We start from the raw sequence: 26,341 nt of genomic DNA on the forward strand, positions 1-26,341 counted from the left end.
GTGGGAATGGGGGATTGGCTGATAGGTGTGGAAAACCTGTTGATGACTGTTAACGACTGCAATTGATCTTACAGGGAAAGGCAAGGGGTGGGATGGCTAAAGATAGCTTTGTCATGTATAATGAGATAAGAATCCAATGTCTTTGTTCAGACCAGGTCTCTCCATGGTTTTAAGTTTGGTAATGAGTTGCAATTCAGCAACTTCTCTTTCCAGTCTATTTTTGAAATTCCTTTGTACTAAGACAGCTACTTTGAGATCTTGTATAGAATGTCCTGGGAGACTGAAGTGTTCTCCTACTGGTTTCTCTGTCTTGTGATTCCTGATATCAGATTTATGTCCATTTATCCTTTGGCGTAGGGTTTGGCCTGTTTGTCCAATACAGAGAGCTGAAGGGCACTGTTGGCATTTGATGGCACACACAATGTTAGAAGATGAGCAATTAAATAGTCCTGAGATGGTATGCTTGATGTCGTTGGGTCCAGTAATGGAGTTGTCCGGAAGGGAGAGTATGGTCATCGTGGCTAATAGCCACCGGTAGCCTTGTCCTCCCACCAACCTGTCCGGTCCTCTTAAAGCCACCCAAATTGGTGGCCTCCTTCTGGAGACAGTTCCATAGATTAACTATGCTTCGTGTGAAGAAGTGCTTCCTGTTACCTGGCTTGGTCCTTCCTTCACAGGATGTCTGTGACTTCTGGTCCTGTGAGAGAAAGCGAAACAAACTTCAAATTGGCACACCCACAAACCCATGACTACCAGTGAAGTCTGGTCCATTCGGGCAAATGGAGGACTTCCTCACCAACCCCACACTTACAAGCATCCGGAAAAGGGGGGGGCATGAGTGGCACTGCCTGTTAATCTCCTGCTGCTGAGCCTCAGTTTACCCCTATCAAAACTCAGGAGGGTGGGACAAAACTAGCTTGCTCTGCCTGTGATTGGTTGCAGCTCCAACTACTGCTGGTCTCTCTGCATTCTGGCCCACGAATCCCAACGGGCAACAGTTGCTGCAGATTGTTTCGTACAGTGGTACCTCGGTTTACGAACAGCCCTGTTTACGAACTATTCAGTTTACGAACTCCGCAAAACCGGAAGTAGTGTTCCGGTTTGTGATCTTTACCTCAGTCTATGAACGGAAGCCAAATGGTGGAAGGGCTTCCGTTCGCGGGAGGCCTCATTAGGGAAAGCGTGCCTCAATTTAAGAACGGATTTGTTTCCATATTTAATATCTTTCCTTGTTTCTTAAATCTTCTTTAATCTTTAATTACTTCACGCCGAGTGTTAAATGACATCCTTTACGTCTTACACACCTTGTCAAAGTAATCCATAAATTTTCCCCATTCTTTCTTAAATGTTTCTTCCCCCTGCTGTCTGACTCTCATTGTGATTTTTGCTATTTCCATGTATTCTGTAATTTTCTGTTGCCATTGCTGCACAGTTGGTACTGTTTTTTGCTTCCAGACCTGCGCTAAATATGGAAACAACAAACTGTAATCCGATAAGGAAACATTTTAAGTGGGGTAAGAAGAGTTGATGTGCAAAACATAGATATATGATATAGAGAAGACATAAGAAAGAAGAAGGGAAGGGAATGAAATTTGAAAATGTAAAAGATAAGAGTGGTATAAATTTTGGAAATTTAAGTTTCTGTACTATTTGTTTCTATAAGTTTTATGTTAAATTGTTTGTTAAAATTTAAGGAAAAACCAATAAAAAATATTTACAAAAAAAGAAAAAAAAGAACGGATTTGGTTTAGGAATGGACTTCAGGAACGGATTAAATTCGTAAACCGAGGTCCCAGTGTACTGAGGAAGGCTGCATTCTCTCTGTTCTGTGTTGCAGTCGCTTGTTATACAATAGCTGGTGTCGATTTAATTACCAAAACATGTCAAAGGCAGTAAAAAGGTAAAGAAACCTTGGACAGTTAAGTCCAGTCAAAGGCGACTATGGAGTTGTGGCACTCAACTCGCTTTCAGACTGAGGAAGCCAGTGTTTGTCCACAGACAGTTTTCCAGGTCATGTGGCCTGTATGACTAAACCGCTTCTGGCACAACAGAACACTGTGACGGAAACCAGGGCGCACGGAAACACTGTTTACCTTCCCGCTGCAGCAGTACCTATTTATCTGTTTGCACTGGTATGCTTTCGAACTGCTAGGTTGGCAGGAGCTGGGACGGAGCAACGGGAGCTCACCCCATCGCGGGATGATCAGCAAGCCCCAGGGGCTCAGTGGTTTAGACTGCTTGTTATGCAATAGCCGGTGTAGATTTAAAGACCTAGACATGTCGAAGGCAGTATGCCTCTGAGCACACCAGTTGCTGGGAATCACGGGGTGGAGAGCATTTCCACCAGTAGGGTTCATTGGGTGATTTTTGCCAATTTATTATTTTTTTTTGCCCCGCCCCTCCTGTCTGTATCCTGTATCCATTATTATTATTATTATTATTATTATTATTATTATTATTATTATTATTATTTATTTATTTGTACCCCACCCATCCTTAGTCCACATTGTCTTATAGAAACTAGCCTACTGTACAAGGCTTGCTCCGTTTTCCATGGGACAGCCTATTAGAGTTGTTGTGCGTTGCCCTCCTGACCCAAATGTCCTCTGAACAGAATGGCTGGAACTTAATTGGAAGTGCTTTGAACTCTCAAAAGCATGATGCAAATGCTGTCATTACTACTACTACTACTACTACTACTACTACTACTACTATATCAGAATTACAGATGATACCCAGGCACCTTTCTTAAACCCCTTGCCAAACTTTGGAGAAGCAATAAGCACAGATCTCGCACGGCAGGGAAGGCTGGGTTGTGGACACATTAAGCAAGTGCTTTCATCATTCACCTGGAGATGAGAGGACTTATCTCTGCAAAGTCTCCTTCCCTGCATAAGCCCTTCTCTTTGCTTCCATCGCAGAGGCTTTTCTCTTTGATCTGCATCCTTTGAAGGGAGACACCTGTTGCGCTCGGAGAGCCTGACAAGCACCTTGTATTCTCCATTCTTTGGCACTGACCTGACAACAAATTCAAGAGAATCAGGAGAGGGTTGGTTTTTTTTTTTAACTTTTATTTTTTTTTTGCTCCCGTTATTTCAGAGCTGTATGAATAGTCTCCCTGACAGCACTGCGGCGGATGCAGCCAAGAGGGATTTAGAAGTCCTTGTGCTTCCGCTGAAGACAGGCGACAGCTTTTCGAATGCTAGGAAGAGCCCAAAAAGGAAGCTTTGCCAAGAGAGTTGGGGTGGGTGGCTGGGTGGAGATGCTGGCTAATTAGCACCATCAAGTAACAAGGGTGGAGGGTGTTTCTAAGTTACGTGTAGCGAGACAGGAAGACAGGGCAAACTCCTGTATTCCTTTCTTCCTGCAAGCAGAACCACGGGTCTCCCACAACCCAGTGCTGAAAAAGAATTAAAAACAGCAGGATTTCTGCCAGTCTCCTGGCATCCTGGCCATTTCAGTTTATGTTTTCTTGCTAAAACTAAAAGGTGTTTTTTTCCCTTTGTATGCCTGAGCTGAAAAGGAAGGGGTGAGCTTTGTGAAACAATTTGCCTTCTATGAAATTTGCTTCCTTCCACCTCCCAGGAGGGGGTCGTGGACTGAGATAAAAAACACCCCCCTATCCAGAGAGAGGGTAAATAAGCATTGCCTTCACTTTGAGCTGGCTTAGCGCTCTCTCATAAGGAGATGGCCTTTAGCACTTTACCCCCTGCATGGTCTTCAGAAAACAGAGCGGCTATGGGTTCTATTTCACAGAGACCAGTCTGCTACTTCTAGAAGTGCATAGGCCAAGAATAGGGAACCTTTACCCTGCAGGCCAAATTAGACCAGAGGCAGAGGCAGTTTTAGGGGTAGCGTGACCAGTTTGGCCACACTGGAAGCAGGTTCTGCTGCAGGGGCCCCACAATAATGATCTAGAATGGAGCGAAAGAGGTGGGGGGGCGATGAATTTTAGTGTTGCACAACGCGCCATTGAAATTTGAGAGCCCCAAGTCCGCATTGTGAGAGGTCACAAGTTTTGTCTGCCAAGGATCTTGCAAGGCTGGTTTTCCTCCAGCCATGTCCACCTTCCTCCCGCTGTTGGGATTGGTTCCACTCAGGAGCTCCCAGCTAGAGTTGGCAGTCAATGTGATATAGAGCAGTGTTTTTCAACCACTGTTCCGCGGCACACTAGTGTGCCGTGAGATGTTGCCTGGTGTGCCGTGGGAAAAATTGGGTTTATTTGATTCCTATTCAAGAGAATTACTTTATATATAGTCAATATAGGCACAGAGTTACATTTTTTAACATTTTCTAATGGTGGTGTGCCTCGTGATTTTTTTCATAAAACAAGTGTGCCCTTGCCCAAAAAAGGTTGAAAAACACTGATATAGAGTGTTGGACTAGGAACTGGGAGGAACCCGAGTTCAAATCCACATTCAGCCATGACTCCCATTGGGTGACCTTGAGCTAGTCACTTCTTCTCAGCCTATCCTCCCTTACGATGCTGTGAGGATAAAATGGGGAGGAGGCAATCTATGTAAGGCTCATTGGGCTATTCGGAGGAGCGGTGTAGTATTACAAATGGTAGTAGTAGTAGTAGTAGTAGTAGTAGTAATGTTTCCAATTTGAGTGAGTCCTTGCAGGAAGAGGCTCTTGCTTTTAAATTTGGTGCCAAATGCAAGTATGGATCAGGTCAGTTCGTATCGAGAGTTCACCAAGTTCTGCTGCTATTCTGTATTGCTATCATTCTTTAATTGGCTAGGAATTCACATGGCTAAGAATGGCTTCCAAGGTACAGTCGTACCTCGGCTCCCGAACGCCTTGGGAGTCGAACGTTCTGACTCCCGAAGGATTGAAAATCGCAAATGAGCGTTCCAGTTTTCGAACATTCTTTTGGAAGCGGAACATCCGACGGGGCTTCCTCAGCTTCCGATCGGCTGCCAATCAGAAGCCACACTTTGGAAGTCAAATGTTTCAAAACTCGAACGGAATTCCGGAACAGATTCTATTCGATTTCCGAGGTACGACTGTACTGGACCACTTTAAAACTCTGACCCTCTGGTGTACCTGTCAAGCCATTGTTGTTTTTTTAAAAGGAAATGTGCCCAGGTATTTTGTGTCTGGCCTCCTCCTTCTTCCTCTGCCCCACCGGCCTCCTCCTTCATCTAGCTTTGAAGTGGGATAATTTGTCACTGCAGCTGAATAAGTAAATCGGTAGCCCCGTCGGACTTTCGGCTTCCAAAAATAGTTCACAAATCGGAACAGTCGCTTCCGGGTTTGCGGGTTAGTTTGAGAACTAAGCTGTTGGAAAACCAAGGTACGACTGTATTATTATTATTTATTAAAATTCCATTCAAAGATCACAGGGTGGTTTACAACACAAAAACACAAAGTAAATAACACAATAACAAAACAAAAAAACCAAACCAGGCAATAATCCCCCCAATGAACACTAGTTTACATCTCTTTCCAGTTTGCAGAACAGTGAACTGTATCCCTCTTTGCAATTGAAGTTGCTAGTGCTTCATCTGGGAAGAAACAGGAGCCCAAAATTGGCTAAGTTTCCTTCATGTTTGTGGTTTTTGTTGATGTTGTTTTTAATAAAATGGGATATTCTTTTGCTTTTCGACTCACGTTTTTCTAGTTGCTTAGGGTTTGCCTTCTCGTAGGGCTGCCATATGTCTAGAATTTCCCAGACATTCGTCTGTTGCAAATGGTGTCGGGGCATGAATTATCAAAAAGCGGCTATAATATCTGGGGAAACCCAGGCGTATGGAAGCCCATATCGGATTTGTCGTTTTTTTGGTGATTCCCCCCCCCCAAAAAAATAGGTTTAAAAAACTTCAAATTTTGGGGGGAGATTTTGCAAAAAAAAAACAACCCAAACTTTGGACCTCCCCCCTCCAAATTTTACTTTTTGAAATATGGCAACCGTACCTTCCCTTCGCAAAACATGCTACTCTTTCAGTATATATGTGACCTTGCAAAAAGAAGAACAGACACCTCTGCTTTTGGATTCCCTGACTGCCATCTGCTGGTTGTCATTTGGTATCTATTCAGTCCGAGCTTGAACTATAAACCTCAATAATAAAACAGACATTCTTTGTTACGGTCCAAAGACCTGCAAAACAATTTCGAAAGCAAAGTAGAGCAAAAATGTGGAAGAGACATTACTAAGCAGTCACAGTGTTTTGTTTTGTTTTTTTAAAAAATGGGTAACCATCAAGCTGCTAAACTTCGGGGCATGTGCCGTTAACCATTTCAGACCCAAGGCCCACCTTTCAGCCCCAGCTTTCAATATGGGGCCCACTTTTATTTTATTTTTTACTTTTTTACTGAATTGCCCTTTTCTCGTTCTCATTTTTTCCTCCTTGGTCCAATCATCACTTATCTCTTAAAGGCTTAGGAGAGCCAGTATGGTATAGTGGTTAAGAGCGGTAGACTCGTAATCTGGTGAACCGGGTTCGCTTCCCCGCTCCTCCACATGCAGCTGCTGGGTGACCTTGGGCTAGTCACACTTCTTTGAAGTCTCTCAGCCCCATTCACCTCACAGAGTGTTTGTTGTGGGGCAGGAAGGGAAAGGAGATTGTTAGCCGCTTTGAGACTCCTTCGGGTAGTGATGAAGTGGGATACAAATCCAAACTCCTCCTCTTCCTCTTCTTCTTCTTCTTCTTCTTCTTCTTCGGAAAAACAAAAAAAGGCAACCTTTTCAGGAGCTCAGCCACGGCAAAGCTGGGATCAAATTAGCCCCATAACTCGATCAGTTGGGTGTTTACCGTTCTTATAACAATCCAAAATCAATTGGGCTGATCATGTATGCTTAAAATTAGTGGCAAGCCAGATCCTCACTCACTTCAACCCCCAACCCCCCCCCCCCAAAAAAAAATCACTGCTAGCACAGGACAAGACCTCAGTAAGCCACCTTGGAGGGGAAATGGGATAGAAATGCAATAAAATATTTTTAAATTAATAATAATTAATGCATAGTGCTTTCAAAATCTTGGGTGCTTCTTCTTGTTGTTGTTGTTGTTGTTGTTATACCACCCTTCATCCGAGGATAACAAGGCGGTTTACAATAGTGTAGTAGCAGGTTATTAGTAGTAGTACTAGCATTCAAGATATTTATATATCACTTACAATTAGCATTTCTGTTTCTGCTAATAATTCTAGTAGCAGAATTATTATTATTACTACTACTACTACTACTACTAGCCCTAGCAGTTATGGTTGCTAGACTTGTGTCCTGTGAGATACTTTACATGCGCCAGACCTACCTGCATTTCAATTGCCGCAGCCGCCATTTGAAAAAAAACCAAGCAACAGAGCAATTAGCATTTTGTTGATTTCTTTTTTCTTTCTTTCTTTTTTGTCTCATTGGCTCATTAGCGGCATTGATTGACCTTTTTGTCTCTTCAAAATTCCACGGCGCATTAAAAAAAAAAAAAGACACGAAACAGAAAGCGGCAGCAGACAATTAGCTATATATCACACAAAAAGTAGTGAGTACGGCAGGGGGGAAAATAATTAAGATGATTTTGAAATTAAGGAAATGGGTTTAAGGAGAGAAGCAGGTGCTTAATGGGAGCCAGAACAGCTGTGCCTTGCAAGGATCTGCTGCTGAAGGTACTTCAAGGAAGGGTTTGACGGCGCCACACACAGCTGGAAGAACCATTGCAATAATTAAATAAAAATCCCTTCCGCAAATGGGGCAGCTGGATTGATTAGAGAGGGCGATGGCGCCTAAGGAGTCGGTGTATGTATGCGCCCACGTCTTTGGTTCGGTTTGGGATCTGTTGCGATACGTCCAAAGGGAGCATTTGAACCAGGACATCTAGTGGTATAGCCTCGGCAGGAAATTGCTCATTGGCAAGCGTGAGACTCCCTTTCCGTGCTGGAATAGGGACTGGGGTGAATGGTTGCTTTTCATGTTCCTCTCCCACACGATCCTTTTCAGTGGGGCAGTATGTCAGTTTGCATTTCTCAGTGCAGAAAGTATTGACCTGATATGTTGAGTTCTTTCCTATTCTAATTAATTCAAGAGGGTTCTGGAAGCTTCTAGAAGCTTCTCTGTGTGAATTAAACAAGCAGAAGGTTCATGCTTCCAAAAGAGCGCTCAAAAACCGGAACACTCACTTAGATCGTTTGGGAGCCAGTTTGTTCAGGAGCCAAGGCGTTTGAGATCCAAGGTACCAAGGTATCCAAGCAAGCCAGTTCTCCTGATCCTAATGATGACTGGGTGGGCCAAGGACATCTGCCCTGAAGTCCTTCCCTGGTGTTGACACTGCTCTTTAAGAACCCCTCCCTTCCTTTAGATTTGCATGGAGCAACCACATGACTGATGCCTGCGCTGGGTCTACTTTATCCTGAGGGGTATTAATTCAGCGGCTTTCTCTCTCCGCTGCTTACAAGTGTCTCTGTCTATTTAGACTGCAAGCCTGCAGGCCCAGTACTCTTTTTTTTTTTTAAGTGTTTTGCCGTGCCCCCCCCCCCTTCGTTCAGCACCTTGTTGGTGTCGCCGGCTGGTTTGTTTTCTGCACCTCCCTCGGGCACCGAAGAAATAATAAACGTTGCTATCAAAATCTTACACCGCAGAAATCTAGCAAAGTGTGCCTAAAAACGTTATTATATTGTTTAAGGCAAGCCGACCCAGACGTGGAATTTTAATATGGGATTTTATTGTGTCTATCTGTTTTACAATGCCTGAATTTATCATTTTTTATGAATGTTTTAAGTCCCTTTGCTTTTAAGGTTTGATTTTTATTGGTATTATTAAAATGAATATTTTGTGCTGTCTTACAGAAACCACTTAGAACCGGGGGGGACGGGGGGACGATCTCAGACCCTCAGGTCTATCTAGCCCCACCAGCCCTCCCTATTTAGACTGTGAGGCCACTTGGGCAAGTCACGGCCAGCTGCCCTGTATCCAGACCCTCCAAGTGCCTCTATTTTCCAAGGATATCCCTGATTTGGAGAATCCGCCCCAGGTTTCTGATTTGATCCTGGAATGTCCCACTTTTCCTTAGGATGTCCCTATTTTTATCAGAGAAATGTTGGAGAGTATGGAGTTATCCGGCCCTCTGAGCCGTCTGAAGGCAATCCTGTATAGGGAAGTTTAAAAAAAAAAAAGTTTAATATTTTATTATGTTTTAATATATATTGGCAGCTGGGGCAACCCAGTAAGATGTGTTGGGTATGAATAGTAAAAATATCATTATGGAATGGGCCGTCCCTATTCTCACTATCATCAGGTAAAAGTAATAATAATAATAATAATAATAATAATAATAATAATACATTTGTTTGCTTTTAAGACACTACAAAGTCACATTCCATATCACACACTTATAGCATATAAAAGAATCGTTGGAACTGTGGCTTATTAAGGGTCCTGGGAATTGTTGTTCTGCCAGGGGTGAACTACAGTTCCCAGGAATCTTTGGGGGTTCGCGTGTGCTTAAAAATGCCTGGTGTGGATTTGACACAATACCCCTTTGTTGTCTTCGAGGCGACTGGCCTCCCTCTCTTTAGCAGCCTTACAAATCTAAATGTGGTTTTGTTTTGTTTTTTGCCTTCTCTGCTTTTAGGTTTCGAGTTGCTCTACCAGCCCGAAGTGGTGAGGCTTTATCTGTCGATTCTCACCGAAAGCCAGAATTTCAACACTCTGGAAGCAGCAGCAGGAGCTTTGCAGAACCTCAGTGCCGGAAACTGGACAGTGAGTGATGTGTGTTCTCCTCCTACCCTTACTGTCATTTAAGTACTTTATGGTGAGAGGCATATATACCTGCTTAGGTTTCATCTTGTTGCCCAATTTTGCTTTGGAAAGATGATCTGGCCTCCCCCCACCCTCACCCCCCCCCCCGGTTTCTTGTGAGGCTCATTTATGCCTCAGGCGGGAAACCTTTTTGACTCCAGGTGTCAACTTTTGACAGTGCTCAGTATTCGCAGTTATCATTTTTCAGTCTGCAACTGATACATAATTGATTACTCTCCCACTGTCTCTCTCTCTCTCTTCCCCCCCCCATACTTTAATTGGTGTTTCTTTTGCACTGAAGTTAATGGAGTGGAAATAATTATGTCATTGATTCAGTTAAATCAATTAACTTACATAAATCGTGTGCATAGTTATGTAAATTACATGAAATGGAGAGGACCGCAAGACAAATGGCATGGTACCGTATTTGATGGAAACTGAAATGCAGTGCAATGAAAACAGCGCTGATTGTGACGAAGCCAGGCTGGATATGGACCCATCCAATGTTTCTCAGACTTGGGTCCCCGGCTGTTGTTGGACTACGACTCCCATCATCCCTGATCACTGGTCCTGCTAGCTAGGGGTGATGGGAGTTGTAGTCCAACAACAGCCAGAGACCCAGGTTTGAGAAACACTGCATTAGATCAACCTTCTTAAAACGCAAAATCTATTCATTTATTTATTTATTTTAAAAAATGTTTATAGAAACATGGGCCTTAGACTTGAAGCCCCTCTAAATTTTTTGAGTGTTGTCCCCCCGCCCCATTTCTTCCTGGTCAGTGGTCCACGTATATCCGGGCGACAGTGCGAAAGGAGAGAGGCCTTCCAGTCCTCGTGGAGCTCCTCCAGTCCGATTCTGACAAAGTGGTGAGAGCCGTGTCCATCGCTCTGAGGAATCTCTCCATGGATCGCCGCAATAAGGATCTCATAGGTATGTTCCAAATGCTTCCTACAGCAAATGAGTAGGTCTCTGAAACGAGGCACAGAGGATGTCTTCTGCTGGAGATCTATCCACACAGGCAATGTTGAGGTGGAAAAATATTTTCTCCCCCTCCGTCTGTGGTGACATTAGAATGTGAAAGAGCCCTGACTAGATAATGCCAGTGCTTGGCCAAGTAACATGTACAAAAATGCTTACAGGTGGCACTGTGGTCTAAACCACTGAGACTCTTGGGCTTGCCGATCAGAAAGTCGGCGGTTCGAATCCCCGCGACGGGGTGAGCTCCCGTTGCTCTGCCCCAGCTCCTGCCAACCTAGCACTTTGAAAGAATACCAGTGCAAGTAGATAAATAGGTACCACTGCAGCAGGAATGGAAACAGCGTTTCCATGCATTCTGGTTTCCGTCACAGTGTTACATTGCTCCAGAAGCGGTTTAGTCCTGCTGGCCACATGACCCGGAAAGTTGTCTGTGGACAAACACCGGCTTCCCTCAGCCTGAAAGCAAGATTGAGCGCCACAACCCCATAGTCACCTTTGACTGGACTTAACCGTCCTTTACCTTGACCTTGACCTTACAAAAATGCTTATACCGGGGTAAAGTGTGCATGAAAATGGATACATTTGGGAAAACAACATTAAAAAATGCATTACATCAGGGAAAATCACTTTGCCAAAACATATAGAATCCCACAAAATTCCACATGCACACGCGTATATTAGATGAAATCCGGACTAAAATATGAATGAACTTTCGTAAGGACCATTAAAAAAAAATCAACAAAGTGATGCGGAAATGTGAAGAACTGAACTTAAAGATTGGAAAAATGAGAAACTGAGGGACGCCTAAGCTGGAGTGTTGTGTCCATTTCTGAGCCCTGCAATTTAGGAAGGATGCTGACGAGCTGGAATGTGCCCAGAGTAGGGCGACCGAGATGATCGAGGGTCTGGAACCCAAGCCTTATGAGGAACAGTTGAGGGAGTTGGGTTTGCTTAGCCTGGATAAGAGGAGACTGAGAGGAGATATGATAGCCATCTTCAAATATCTAAAGGGCTGTCACATGGAAAAGGGAGCAAGCGAGCTTTCTGCTGCTCCAGAGGATAGGACCCAGACCGATGGTTTCAAATTACAAGAAAGGAGATTCCGGCTAAACATTGCGGGTTGGACTAAATGCCCTTTGGGGTGTCTTTAGACTCTACAGTATTACAATAAACTGCTGTTTGCCCATTCCCACTTCTTACTGAATGCATTACATCCATTAACACCCACAATCGCAGTCCACTCAGTTTTATATCCACGGCCTCAAGTATTAAAACTGAGAAGCAGACAAACTAAGGCCTGGGGGCCGAATCCTGCCCAATCGCCTTCTAAATCCGGCCCGCGGATGGTCCGGGAAGCAGTGTTTTTTTTTTTGGTTTTTTTTACATGAGTAGAATGTGTCCTTTTATTTAAAATGCATCTCTGGGTTATTTGTGGGGCATAGGAATTCGTTCATTTCCCCCCCTTCAAAATATAGTCCGGCCCCGCACAAGGTCTGAGGGACAGTGGACCGGCCCATGGCTGAAAAAGTTTGCTGACCCCTGGGCTTAGAGCTTCATCCTGCTGAATGGCAAAAAAGAAAAGAAAAAAGAAAAAGGCATTTGGGGATCCTAAGCCTTAGTCTGCTGAAAGCATTCACAATAATATTAACATGAAGGATATGCACACCTTGTTCAGGGCTGGGCTGAGAAGATGCAAGGCAGCACTCTTTGTGGCCCTGTGGGTCTCTTCCGAGGACATCTTGAGAGTAAACTGTTTATATATTGGCATTAAAGCACGGCCTAAGCAACTGTTCCCCTGTGCCTGTGTGATGGAAGCTGCAAAGGGTAATATATGACAGCAATGAAATCTGCAGCGAAGGAATGCAAACCCCTGTGCTTTTTCCTGATGACCACAACTTTTCTTTTGCAGAATGTGCTCACTTTGGGCAATGAGTCTCCAGAAAACTTTCAAGCGAGAATCTGAAGCTTGTGGAAAGGCTCACAAAGATCTATTGATAGCCCCAAATTACAAAGAAGAGCCTTAGGGCCAGTCAGAAATGGCTTTCATGTCTATTTAATCTCGTTTATAAACAGGGTGGATAAAAATCAATGATTAAAAAAAAATAAAAAATCCGATTTTTTAAATTTAAATTGATTTTTTTAAATTTAAATCAGATTTTTAAAATATCGATTTAATGCTTTGGGGGGGTGGAATCTTTCTAAAAAATAGTTTTCTATTTAGGTTACATTACAGTCCAAAGGCTATTCATCTGGAAATAAACATTTCTTTAAGTTTTTAAACAAACTCAGTCTGTTTTTTTTAAATCGTTTAACCACATCAGTTAACAAACATGGATACATATGCTATGATGTTATTGTTTTAGTTAAATAAATTGTTTACATTATTTTTCTCCTTCCAATAAAGTATAGCAGAAAAGTTGTCCAAATATAAACAACAATTTCATAATTATCTGCCTATGTATTTCTAATAGTATAACCAAATCAGTAATTTTTTATATAACTAAAAACTACTCTGAAAACTTATTATTCCAAAAATGAAACCTTCATCTGGTTGTAAATATTAAGATTATACCAGCAAGAATTAGTCTTTCTGTAAAAAAAAAAAAAAAGATTTAAATCAAGTCTTACTGACTAGTGGTTTAAATCGTGATTTAAATCAATTTGATTTAAATCGTGATTTAAATCAATTTGATTTAAATCGTGATTTAAATCTATTTGATTTAAATCAAATCCACCCTGTTTGTAAATATATGGTGTAATTTTATATCGAAAGAGGAATGTGTGTACCCACAGGAGCATAGAGAGCTGTCCTGTACTGAGCCAGACCATCTAGCTCAGGCATAGGCAAACTCTGGCCCTCCAGCTGTTTTGGGACTACTGTTCCCATCACCCCTAGCTAACAGAACCAGTGGTCAGGGATGATGGGAATTGTAGTCCCAAACATCTGGAGGGCCGGAGTTTGCCTATGCCTGATCTAGCTCATAGAATCATAGAACTGTGGAGCTGGAAGGAACTCAGAAGATCATCTAAATCATTTAGATGCTAAAAACATTTTTTGTTTAGACAAGCCTACCCAGATACGTAGAATGCTAGTGTGTGCTTTTATTTGTTTATTGCTGGTTTTCATCTTTTTGGGTGGTTTTCAATAGCTGCTTTTAACTGTTTATATGGATAACTTGTATTATTTTGTTTATTGATTTTTGTGACGAGACCTTATGCAATCAAGCACCGCATACTGTATGTTTTATAAAAACAAAACAAACAGAATAATACAAAGCATGAACTCCCGGCTGAGTTGTAACCCTGTTCTTTTCCTTGAATTGAACGATCGGATTGTACTAACGAGAGCCCTTTCTGTTCCTCAGGTAGTTATGCCATGGGGGAGCTAGTGAGAAATTTACCCAGCAAGCAACAGAGGTCTTCGAAAAACCTGGAGGAGGACACTGTGGTTGCAGTCCTGAATACCATCCATGAAATCATTACCGACAGCGTGGAAAATGCCAGGTCCCTGATCCAGACGCAAGGAATTCAGAAGCTGATTGCTATCAGCAAATCGAGGTTAGTTTTTCTTTAACATGCCCGCAAGGACAAAGGATGCTGCCTTCTACCTACTCAGACTGCTGCTCCATCTTGCCCAGTGTTGCCTGCTCTCGAGCGGCAGATTCTCTGGATCATTTCAAAGGATCCTTCCTGTCGCCTGCTACCTGCTCCTTTTCATCTCTCGCTTGGACTACTGCAATGCGATCTACGTGGGGCTACCTTTGAAGGTGACCCGGAAACTACAACTAATCCAGAATGCGGCAGCCAGACTGGTGACAGGGAGCAGCCGCCGAGACCACATAACACCGGTCTTGAAAGATCTACATTGGCTCCCAGTACGTTTCCGAGCACAATTCAAAGTGTTGGTGCTGACCTTTAAAGCCCTAGACGGCCTTGGTCCAGTATACCTGAAGGAGTGTCTCCACCCCCATCTTTCTGCCCAGACACTGAGGTCTAGCTTCAAGGTCCTTCTGGCGGTTCCCTCGCTGCAAGAAGCCAAGTTACAGGCTACCAGGCAGAGGGCCTTCTCGGTAGTGGCACCCGCCCTGTGGAATGCCCTCCCACCAGATGTCAAAGAGATAAACAACTTCCAGACTTTTAGGAGACATCTGAAGGCAGCCCTGTTTAGGGAGGCTTTTAATGTTTAATAGATTATTGCATTTTAGTGTTCTGTTGGAAGCTGCCCAGAGTGGCTGGGGAATCCCAACCAGATGGGCAGGGTATAAATGATAAATTATTATTATTATTATTATTATTATTATTATTATTATTCATCTGGCAGTGCTGGGTTTGGAACATGCATGTGCTCTGCTGATGAGAGAGAGGGTGCAGACAGGAGAGGGTAGCTCAATTTGGAAAGAGGCCTTCAGATAATGAGTATTTGTAGAGAATCATGGGAGGGCAAATCCTGTTTTTCTCCCCAATAATTCCAAATGCACTTGTACATAGCTGTCAACTTCTCCCTTTTCTTGCGAGGAATCCTATTCGGACTAAGGGAATTTCCCTTTTAAAAAAAGGGAAAAGTTGACAGCTATGCTTGTATTTCTGATTGTACTATATAAGTGCCAGCTCCTGGTTTCAGAGGGCCTTGGGTAATAATAATAATAATAATAATAATAATTTTTTAAAATATTATTATTATTACCCCACCCATCTGGCTGGGTTCCCGCAGTCACCCTGGGCGGCTTCAAACATAATACCAACCACAACAATAAAAAAGCAATAAAATATCAAACATTTAAAACTTCCCTAAACAGGGCTGCCTTCAGATGTCTTCTAAAAGTCAGGTAGTCGCTTATTTCCTTGACATCTGATGGGATGGCATTCCACAGGGCGGGCGCCACTACCGAGAAAGCCCTCTGCCTGGTTCCCTGTAACTTCGCTTCTCGCAGTGAGGAAACCACCAGAAGGCCCTCGGCACTGGACCTCAGTGTCTGGGCAGAACGGTGGGGGTGGAGACACTCCTTCAGGTATACTGGGCCGAAACCTAGGAATCTGTCTTATACCAAGTCAGATCGATCTTTCATCTAGTTCAGTCTTGTCTACACTGACTGGCTGGAGCTCTCCAGCATTCAGAGAGGCGTTCATTACTGCCGTCCCTGGAGATGTTGCAGAGAGACCTCAAGGCCTTGCTCCACGTCCCTTCCTCTTGGCCCCCCCACCCCACCCCTGTTGCCACTGCCTGTTGGCTTCCTTTCACTTTGAACCCAACCAGCACCACCAATCAAAGAGAAAGAGGACAAGTTGGCATGGAGAGGTTATTTGCTCCTTGTTCTTGTGTTGTTCTCTCCTCTGACGCCAGCTGTGCTGGAGACGCCCGACATTTCACTTCTTTGGTCCATGTCCTGGGCATTAACGTTAGCTCAGACAGCATTTGCATCGAACAAGGAGCATACTGGAGGACGTCCTTTGTGAGTGTGTGTGTCACTTGTCCTAGGCTAAGCTAAAGAAATCATGAAAAGCACAGGTCGAGAGGATAGGTTGCTAAGTCTGGGCTGGTGGTGTGGGCTGTTTGGGTTAGCACACTGCTTAACCCCCCAAGACTCAGGACTCACCATTGGACTTGCCCAGGCACCTGTTTGCTGAGTTAAGCATGAGCGCTAACTGGTATATTGGACTTAAATATATATTTGAGCTTTAAAGATCACTTCCTGTGCATCTGCAGGGACTCATTTTCTGCTCCGAGCCAGAGAAGGACTTTTTGGGGCTCTGGTGCTCACCTCCTCTTCAAGGGAAGTGTTAGGAGCATCACACTGACCACCATATTTCTAAAGCAGGGAATAAAATAACTCTGGGACATCTGTGGCTTCCAACTTTGGCGTTTCATCTTTTGGTTGCGCAGCTGGAGCGTTTAATGCACATGCCGTAACTGCTTATCGTAAATCGCCGCCCTTAATAGGTTGAGTTGACTTCAGAGACAAGATCAATAGAACGAAACGATCAGTCATCTCGGGACAGATTCCCTTGTTGCCTGCTCTATTCCTCAGCATCAGGCATGCATTTATCAGGCATCATCATTTAAGGAAATCCAGACATTTATTGGCAGAGTGGGAGACGTTTGTCCTTTCACAACATTCCATTATATGGATGGCAATGATAAGGCTGTTAACAAAATAAACTGGCCCAATGTGCAACGATCGTAAGGAGATGGGCAATAATCTCAAATAGCTCTCATTTGCACCACAACAGTGCTAGAGAGAAGCTGCCTTTTGATGGCGGGGTGGAAATATTTTATTATTTTTTTGCATACTCTAACTCAAGAATAGGCAAACTTGGCCCTCCAGAAGTTTTGGGACTACAACTCCCATCATCCCTAGCTAACAGGACCAGTGGTCAGGGATGATGGGAGTTGTAGTCCCCAAACATCTGGAGGTCTGAGTTTGCCTATGCCCGCAGTCTAACATTGTTGGTTTTTTGAGGGGGCATTTGCTGAAACCTTTCTCAGGTGCCATAGGAGGTCCTGGTGGGCACACTGGTGCCCGTGGGTGCCAGGTTGGCAACTACACTTATTTGTCTTGAGTGGAATTGCCACCACTACCTTTCCCTTTTTGAGGCAGCTAGTAGGGAAGCACAACTAAGTATTGCAATGAAATAATTGCTGTGAGTATAAGTGTTTGGTCTGTTATTTTGGCCCTGAGACCATTCAGCTCCTCAAATTACTCCATAGGAGAACCTTGGTCGTACATGGCCAACTTACAAAATGCAGGAAAAACCCAAGCAAAAACAAGCAGATGTATAGTGACTAGTTTAATAAAGGAAACAGAAATATAGGGAGAGAATAAAAGTATTAAGAATTAATGCCTGAAGTGTAAACTTTGTCTTAGGCTATGTATTATCTGAAGCCAAGATCCTTAAAGCATATTTGCAGAAGCCACGATCCTTAAAACTTATTTGCAGAAATGCTGGTCAGAAGCTGCTTTCTTCTGGCTTACAATTCCAGGGCATGGCATGGATGCAAACATTTCTCAAACTCACCACAGGCAGAAGTGAGTCAGAAAGGGGAAAGCCACATTCCAGAGCCTTAGCAAGCAAGACAGGTGAACTGTTAAATGTGAGAAATTATATTTAGGGTTTTATGAAAATCCAGGAGTTTGGGTGGGCTAAGGTGTTTCTACCTCTTCCTTACACCTCAGTTACATCCAATCCCATTTGAGGCATTGCTTGTCCTACAGTGCGCAAGTACCCCAAAATGTTTTGCAGGCACCAGCAGTGTTAAAAGCAGTTGAAAGTGTCACAAGCATAAATAATCGTGCCTGAGCAATAAAAAGGATATATGCAGGAACCCTGAGATAAATGTACCATGTCATAAACATGGTCGTGAGAACTGGTTTCAGATTCAAGAGAACGGCTTACCGGTCCCTCCAGATGCTTGCATTTGTTAATGACTTAAATTGTCAATATCTGAATTTGTCTGACTTACGACGTTTGCTTCTTTGCCTGCCTTCTTCTCCCCACGCCCCGCCCCCTCCAAAACCAGCCAGTCTTCCAGGGAAACGAAAGCAGCCTCTCACGTCCTTCAGATGACCTGGAGCTACAAAGAGCTACGGAGCGTTTTGCAGAAGGAAGGCTGGAACAAATCCCATTTTCAGGTGAAGGCGACCGCAGAGGTCTGCTCAGGAGCTGTTGGAGCAAATGGGGTTGGGAAGGCGAAAAGCGAGCTTAGCGGTTGCATGAGGTTAGGAAGGGAAAGCTCTATGGGATTAATGCAGGGGTTGTAGGAGGTTGCGAGTGGAGGAAGCAGGGATGCAGCTCTAATAAATAAAATTTGTGAAAGCAACGTCGTAGTCAAGTAAAGCACCACACCACTTGTTATGTACTGAGTTGAATAGGATCCAAAATGCAGCAGTCTGATTGGTCCTAGAACAATAGGATTGAGATTGCAGCAGTCTGATTGGTCCCAGAACAATAGGATTGAGATTGCAGCAGTCTGATTGGTCCCAGAACAATAGGATTGAGATTGCAGCAGTCTGATTGGTCCGCAGGAGCCACCCAATCCAGCTCCAGGTGGAAGTGAATCCGCACTCCGATTGGCATACAGGAGTATCCCGGAATTAGCCAATCACGTGGGGCCCATTGTGTAAATAGTGTATATGAAGCAAACGTTTTGGGGGAACTGTATTCCTCACTACTATGAGCTGAATAAAGAGCATGAAATTCACACTGGACTCCGAGTATATTTCACCACTGCAAATTAAATGTTGTCATGGACTTCCACTCAATACTGATCCAGAGCAGAACTCCAATGTATAGTTAGCAGAGTAAAAACTTAAAACACGTTGCAGTAATTCCCCCCAAAACAGACCAGAGGCAATTAATATTTCATCCAGCAGAGCTTTACTGCTACTGAAGTACAAATGAGCATAGTGGTCACAAATCCAATACAGTCAGGATTGGCACTGTCCATAAAAAATCCAGTTACGGCAGACTTAACTTAAATTTACAGTAACTTACAATAAGACTTAGGGATGCGGGTGGTGCTGTGGGTTAAACCACAGAGCCTCGGGCTTGCTGATCAGAAGGTCGGCGGTTCAAATCCCTGTGGCAGGGTGAGCTCCCGTTGTTCGGTCCCTGCTCCTGCTAACCTAGCAGTTCGAAAGCACGTCAAAGTGCAAGTAGATAAATAGGTACTGCTCCGGCGGGAAGGTAAACGGCATTTCCGTGCGCTGCTCTGGTTCGCCAGAAGTGGCTTAGCCATGCTGGCCACATGTCCCGGAAGCTGTACGCCGGCTCCCTTGGCCAATAAAGTGATATGAGCGCCGCCAATCCCAGAAGAAGGGACCTAATAAGACTTAACCTTAACACTATATATAGAACACCATACCAGAAGGAAGAGAGATAGGAAGAGAAAGTGAAAGACAGGCTCCTTCTGGCCCTACTTTTATAGTCGGCTTGACCTTGACAGAAAAGATAAGAGAACCAGTTTAAGCCAGCTGTACTCAGCCTGTCTGAAGGAATAATCCAAACATCATGAACCTTCTGTTTGTTTGTTTCAGACAGACAGGGTTGCCAGGTGTCCACTATTTGAGTGGACAGTCCACTTTTTTCACATTATGTTCTCTATTTTTTTCCACAAAATAGTGGACATTTTTTTTATTCAAAAGCTTTATGATGAAATGATATTTTAATACGTGTTAAAATGTTTGTAAGAAAATATATAATTTAATTTAATTTAACCCCCACCCCCCGCTTATCCACTATTTTTTGGAAGCAGACCTGGCAACCCTACACACAGAGAAGCTTCCAGAACCCTCTTGAGTTAATTAGGATAGGAAAGATCTGTACACGTCAGATGAATACTTGCTGCACAAAGAAATGCAAACTGACAAATTTACGGGGTCCACCTACAAGGTTTCTAACGCTGAAACAATTGTTGTAAGTGCAACTATCAGTACAGGCTGGTCCAAATGGGGCACTGCCCCACCAACCTCAGCCAGCCCTCAGCCAGCCCCTGACTGACTGCCTTCTTCTTTACAAGCAAGCCCAGGGAGTTGCACTGCCTGTCAGCTTCCTCCCCTTAGTGTTGCCTTTCTGGAACTCGACAGGGAGGAGGATGGGGAATGAAAAGAGCATTTGTTGGCTCGGTCTGTCTTTGGCTCTGCCTTCACATACCAGTCGGGCTTCCCACCTTCTGCCCCAGCCAACCTCTGACAGCCACTTAAAAACTAATTTTGGAAACACACAGGAAAACCACAAGTGTTCAATTGCTGCGGCACAACTCCATAGTGCCCCAGCCAGAATGGGGGTACATACATCTCTAGATGGAGTGGAGATGCTATGCTTAACTTTTCATTAATAAAGCCGGAGTTCTTATTACAAAATACACTGAAATAAATACAAGTTTCAACCAAAAAGATGTGTTTACTCGTGTGTACATACAAATATAGTATCAATCCTGTTAAGAATTACAGTCTTAAATGAAGAAATAGTTTCACATTGAAAAATCCCTTGAAAAATCAACGTGAAACTATTTCTTCATTTAAGGCTGTAATTCTTAACAGGATTGATACTATATTTGTATTTACACACGAGTAAACGCATCTTCTTGGTCGAAACTTCCAGCCAGAGTTCTTAATTATATTTATTTCAATGCTTAACTTCTCGGCAGGTTTGTTGCTGCTGGGAGGTCCCCTGCCCCTCCTGGTAAGGAACAGTGATTCACCTGCCAGGAAAGTAATAGAGCAGCATTGTCGCACCTGGAAAACCGCTTCCGTCCTCCCATCCCAGTAAGGCCATAAAGCACACAAGCTGGAAAAAATGAGCTCTCAGTATGCCGACTTCTTGCTGACTACCGCCATACTAAAAATAGGAAGTAGGACGCAGATTGGTTTTGTTGGAATGAGCGTTTTATGATAACTTTCTGAAGCGGGTTTTGCTTTCTGCCCTGTTCCCTGCAAAGCTGCTGACTCTGGCATTTCCCTTTCTTTCCAGTCTGCGTCTGCGACTCCTAAGGGATCCAAAGGCACCTCTTGCAAGTCTGGCTATGACGACAGCACCCTGCCTCTCGTGGATAAAAGTCAAGGTCTGTGCTCATCCCCAGAGGGGCCCGTCTTGAGCTGCTTCTAGCAGTCGCGTGAAAACGAGAAGATACTGGGGGTCAGGCTGGACGCGATGCCAAGCATTCATTCTAACATGTTCATTCAATAAATATATATTCCACCTTTCCTCCCAAGGAGCTCAAGGTGGCACAATAACCCTGCGGAGTAGGTTAGGCTGAGAGACTGGCCTCATACCAAGCAGTAATAGAATTGCAGAGAACAGTTTCAATGATACCTCTGTAAAATTGGATCAACACTTCCTGGGGCAATTTAAATTTTCTTAGTTGATGCAAGAAGTACAACCCTGTTTAGGGAAGTTTTTAATGTTTGATGTTTTATCACTTTTTATTATTTATTAATATTCTGTTGGGAGCCACCCAGAGTGGCTGGGGAAACCATATGGATGGGGTATAAATAATAATAATAATTATTATTATTATTATTATTATTATTATTATTATTATTATTATAATTACCTTAAGTGGATTTGGAAGTCACCAGCCTGTAAACATTTGCTTTTAGCACATGCTCCCTCCACTCACAAAATTCTTGCCTCCTTCCCACTCCCTGTGGATTGTGAGGCCTGATCCACCTCCCCAACAGACCAACTAGTTTCTATTCTTCTCTCCTGTAGATAACGAGAAGACCGGAAGTCGGGATATGATTCCTATGGATGAACTCGGGCCAGGTAAATGCAGTTATGGATCAGCCACTTCTGCCATTCTTCCATAGTAAAGCCTTTCCCTCACAAGGGAGTTCAGCTTCTCAAGAAATAAGTGCTTTCAAGCGTCTGAACTTGAAATTTAGAGCTGATTTTTTCTTTCTTTCCAAAATATCTGTAGTATTTTTAAGTGTGCGTGTTTGTAAAAATGTAAAGAGGCAGGTAGAAATATAGATATGTAGGTGTGGGCAGCTCAGTCTAATTTTATGTGGCCCTCAAGATAGGGATGGGTGAACCTGACAATCATGGTTTCTCAGTTTACTAATCTTAGGTTCAGTTCCCCACACTTCCAACATCAGTTTGTGCTTTTGTTTTCTTTGCAGAGAGTCAGCACTTCAGTGCGAAGTTCTCCTGATATGCAAATTACTGCATGCATTTTTGTCTAATATACATATTTTTTGCAAGCAATTTTCCATAAGATACTGCGGGTTTTTTTGTGGGCGAGTTTTGTATGTTGTTTTCACTAATGTGTGCAATTTTGCACACACTTTACCTAGTGTATGAATTACTTGGCTGGAGATCTGCATGGCAAAATTCAGAGAAGCACGCATTTCAAAGGAGGACTGCGTTTCAGTTTGCATATTGTTTCAGGAAGTGCAAATTAGGTAGATTTGCCTTTCAGTGCAACTGAATTTGAATTGAATTCAATTTCTCCTCCATCCTTACCCTTGGCCTAACTTCAGAAATGGCCTGGAAGCAAACTGTCCTTCCCTTAGCTGCCCACTGGGCTTGGGAGGAAGAGTGAGACGCAGTGGCATAGCAAGGGAGGGGCGTAGGGGGCGGGGCACCCCGGGTTCCAGGGGAGGGGGTGACACTCCCCAGCCACTACCCCGCCACCCGGCACCCCGTCCGTGCTTCTTTACGGATGAACGGGGCAGCCCCACGAGCCACCGCTCACTCGCCCGGCTCGTGGGGCTGCCCCATCCATAAAGCAGCACGGCCGGGGCAGCCCCACAAGCTGCCACTCGCTCACTGGCTCACCGCGGGAGTAGCAGCGCCACCCCGGAAATTCCGGGCATGCGCTATGCATCCGAGTCGGCGCTGCTGCTCCCATGGTGACTGAGTGAGCCGGCGAGCAAGCAGCGGGTCGTGGGGCTGCCCTGTCCGTAAAGCAGCATGGACGGGGCAGCCCCACGACCCGCCGCTCCCGAGCCAGCTCGCGGTGAGAGCAGCAGCGCCGGCCCGGATGCACTACGCATGTGCAGTGCATCCGACGCATGCGCAGTGCATCCGATGTGCGTCGTGACGCCCCGCCCCCAGGGGGTGCCTCTGCTGCGCCGCCATGGGCGGTGAAGAGGCTTCCTCTGCCACTGGTGAGACGAAGGGCTGACAGAAAAGATGTGTGAGAGAAATGGGGACGGGGGTGTCAGAAAGAGAAAGAGGAGTTAGGGTGGCAGAAGGAGAAGGGAGAAGATTCTGGGTACCACCACTTTGGGGTCTGGCTTCACTCACTGTTGGCTTCAGCCCCAAGCACAATTGGCAAGTGAAAACAGCCCTCCACAGGAAAAAGAAACATCTAGGTTTGTTCTAGGTATAAGCTTCCATGTGCATGCACACTTCTTCAGACCATTTTTAAATTTTTAATTTTGACTGCGTCAGACTAACACGGCTACCTAACCTGAATCTACTTGTCAGTAAAGCATGATTATTTAATTGCATTTTCTGGTAATCTGCTCTTATGGTCTCTTGCTCCAGCTTGTGGAAAATCACAAGTTTGAAAGATCCCAATGATACAGCATCATTCTAGAGGCATTTTGGGAATTGCTGGGGGGGGGGCATTGAGAAGGAAACAGGATTGTACAGGAATCCTACAAAAAAAAAGATGAAACAGATGAGTTAAGGGGCAATTGTGGGGACTGCTTTCACGTGTAATTCAGAGGGTTTAAAAAATAATTATATTAATAAACAAAATAAGCCAAAGAAAAAGACCATAAAGAAAAATACTTTTACAGCAGGTTGAAATCAGCATATGGTTGGACATCATCACTGAGTAGTTTGCAGATTTTTGAACTAGTTCAGGGAACTTGGTTAAGTTCCCTGAATTAGTTCATTCCAAATGACGTTCATTCCAAACGATGGCCACTGGTGTTTACTGCAGATAATGCTAAGCTAAAGGGTATGGCTCCATTTACAGTTGATTCCTATGTTTTAAGTCTGTGCTGATAAAACCCAACATCTAAGAGTTTCGGATTTGCATGTGGAATAAAAAGCATTTAAAAATAAATGTTAGATCCAGCTTTCTCATCTATGAGAAGGAAGGTTGCATGCGTTTTTAAAAACCAAGTACAGCTCCTCTTGGAACCTAAAACTGTAACAACAGGAAGAAAAAAGATTCTCTTGTGTTGCTTTCATATCCCTCACTTCAAACCTTCCAGCCGGCATGAATAAGATGTCAATATGTTCCTTGCTCAAGGGAAAGCTCCGATATACATCCTCCCGGTGGGAAGAGATTCACTTCAAATGAGAGCGCACAACAGGGTGACCATGTATTAACCAGCCTGGCAGTGTAAAGCTGAGCACCAGAAGCTCCTTTGCTGGAACACATTAGTTATGTACCCAGAGTAAAAAGGGTTTTCCATCGATCGGCGTGCATTGTGAATTTAAGAAAGACGGGGGTGTAGAGGGAAACTGGATCTCAAAAGCAGGCAACGGCAGACGATAGGATTAAGAACGCCATCACAGAACTATTAGATGAGGCCGATGGACCAAGCTAATGGCCCATCCAGTCCAGCATCCCATTCTCACAGTGGTCAACCAGATGCCTGTGGAGAAGCCTGCAAACTGCCCGTCTGCAGTTCTCGGCAACTGGTATCCAGAAGCACTATGCCTCTGGCAGTGGAGGGGGTACATAGCCTACATTGACAGTCTTGTCCTCCGTGAAATTGTCTATCTTCTTCTAAAGTCATCCGAGTTGGTGGCAACCACTGCCTCTATCGCGCTCGAGGTGGCATATGTGGTTTTTCCACCTCCCCATTTTATCCTCTCCTCCCTGAGCAGAGGAGCAGCCTGAACTCCCTCCTCATCTACATCTTCCTTAGGGTAGTGTGAGGGGTTGTGACAGGTATTTGCAGAGGTGGTCCTTCAGGAGAGGGGCTAGAGATCTGTTACCTAGGAGGTATTCACCTCTGGAAGTTAGGGGTGTCCGGAGCAGGGCTGCCAGTGGACATCTGAATAGCTTGGCAGGTTTGTGGGGCAACAGCGAATCCTCCATTATTCCCAAGTCCTCAGGTACCATAAGAGCATAAGGATGACAATTGGTACCCTTTGGAAAGACCTTACAGGTGCTCACCTGGCATCATGGGACCAAAGGGTGTGGCAGCACTTTTAAATGATAAACTTGCAAATAAATTAAGAATAGCAGGAGGAACCAGACAGAGACACATTTGTGGGATAATGATGGAATTCTAGTTCGTTTGCGAATAATCTAGATAACAAAAGACAGGTCCTTGAAGTCTATTCTTAATATACAGACATTATAATATTTTAGTTTCATTGGACATTACATTTCTGCAATCCAGGGGGAAGATTTTCTTTTCAGCTAAGGCAAAGTACCTTGTCGATTCATTGTGGGTTTTACAGTATGTTTTTATTCTATATTTTTGCTGCATTGTTTGGGACAATTTGTTCTAATATATCTAGAGAAACAATTTTTTGAAAAAATACCTACAGATGCTAGCAGTGGAACAACGTCTTTGTATGTGTGTGACCATGTGTGCTAGTTTTGGGGTGGGGTAAAGGTTTGTATCCACTGTGATGCTGTTTTTGATACGGTGGAATGGGCACCCATTTAATTCCATGCTGCCATTGATGCCGCAGCTTCGTTTATGGCCTCCTGTCATACCTCTGCAGATGGCTACTCGACCATCGATCACCGGGAGAAAGAGCGAAAATACAAAGCCAACGACAACATGGGGGACGCGTCAGAGAAAGAACCACTAAAAGTAAGCTGTGTTCTTCCGAGTTGCACATCAGGCATTTGCAGTGTCCCCCCCCCCATTTTAATGGAGTTTTGTGGGCCAGTGTAAGACAGAATTAATTTGAATTGTTCTATATAGAGGTGCAGACCTCCCCTTTGAATATCCCCAGCCATCATGGCTCTGATAATACCATCTGCTCATCTATGGAGGAGAGGATACTAGGCCTCAACACCTTGCTTTTGGCCTCTGTGTTGCTGCCGCTGGTGTCTTATGGTTTTCAGTAGCACTGAAGATCAGGGAACCTGCTGTATTCATTAGCAGTGAAGATCAGAGAATCTATTGTGTTGTTGGTAGTGAAGATCGGAGAATCTGTCGTTCCCCTCTGTGGTGTTCCCAACCCTCATACAAGACACCGTG

General features: G+C 44.1%; 1 protein-coding gene across 13 annotated transcripts in view; it reads left to right on the top strand.

Annotated features, from left to right (window-relative positions):
- ARVCF (ARVCF delta catenin family member) overlaps window positions 1-26,341 on the top strand; it is a 452,118-nt gene that overhangs the window by 413,889 nt on the left and 11,888 nt on the right. For 9 of the 13 annotated variants that reach the window (XM_033135996.1, XM_033136004.1, XM_033136001.1 and 6 more), the window contains 7 exons: window positions 9,567-9,703; window positions 10,514-10,664; window positions 14,078-14,270; window positions 18,229-18,340; window positions 21,180-21,270; window positions 21,921-21,974; window positions 25,857-25,948. In XM_033135996.1, coding sequence (XP_032991887.1) covers window positions 9,567-9,703; window positions 10,514-10,664; window positions 14,078-14,270; window positions 18,229-18,340; window positions 21,180-21,270; window positions 21,921-21,974; window positions 25,857-25,948 — 830 coding nt within the window. The remainder of the gene's footprint in view (window positions 1-9,566; window positions 9,704-10,513; window positions 10,665-14,077; window positions 14,271-18,228; window positions 18,341-21,179; window positions 21,271-21,920; window positions 21,975-25,856; window positions 25,949-26,341) is intronic. The other 4 variants (XM_033135999.1, XM_033136002.1, XM_033136003.1 and 1 more) reach the window with 1 other exon arrangement.

This window comes from Lacerta agilis, chromosome 17 (assembly GCF_009819535.1).
Source record: "Lacerta agilis isolate rLacAgi1 chromosome 17, rLacAgi1.pri, whole genome shotgun sequence".
In the NCBI taxonomy this organism is placed as follows: domain Eukaryota; kingdom Metazoa; phylum Chordata; class Lepidosauria; order Squamata; family Lacertidae; genus Lacerta; species Lacerta agilis.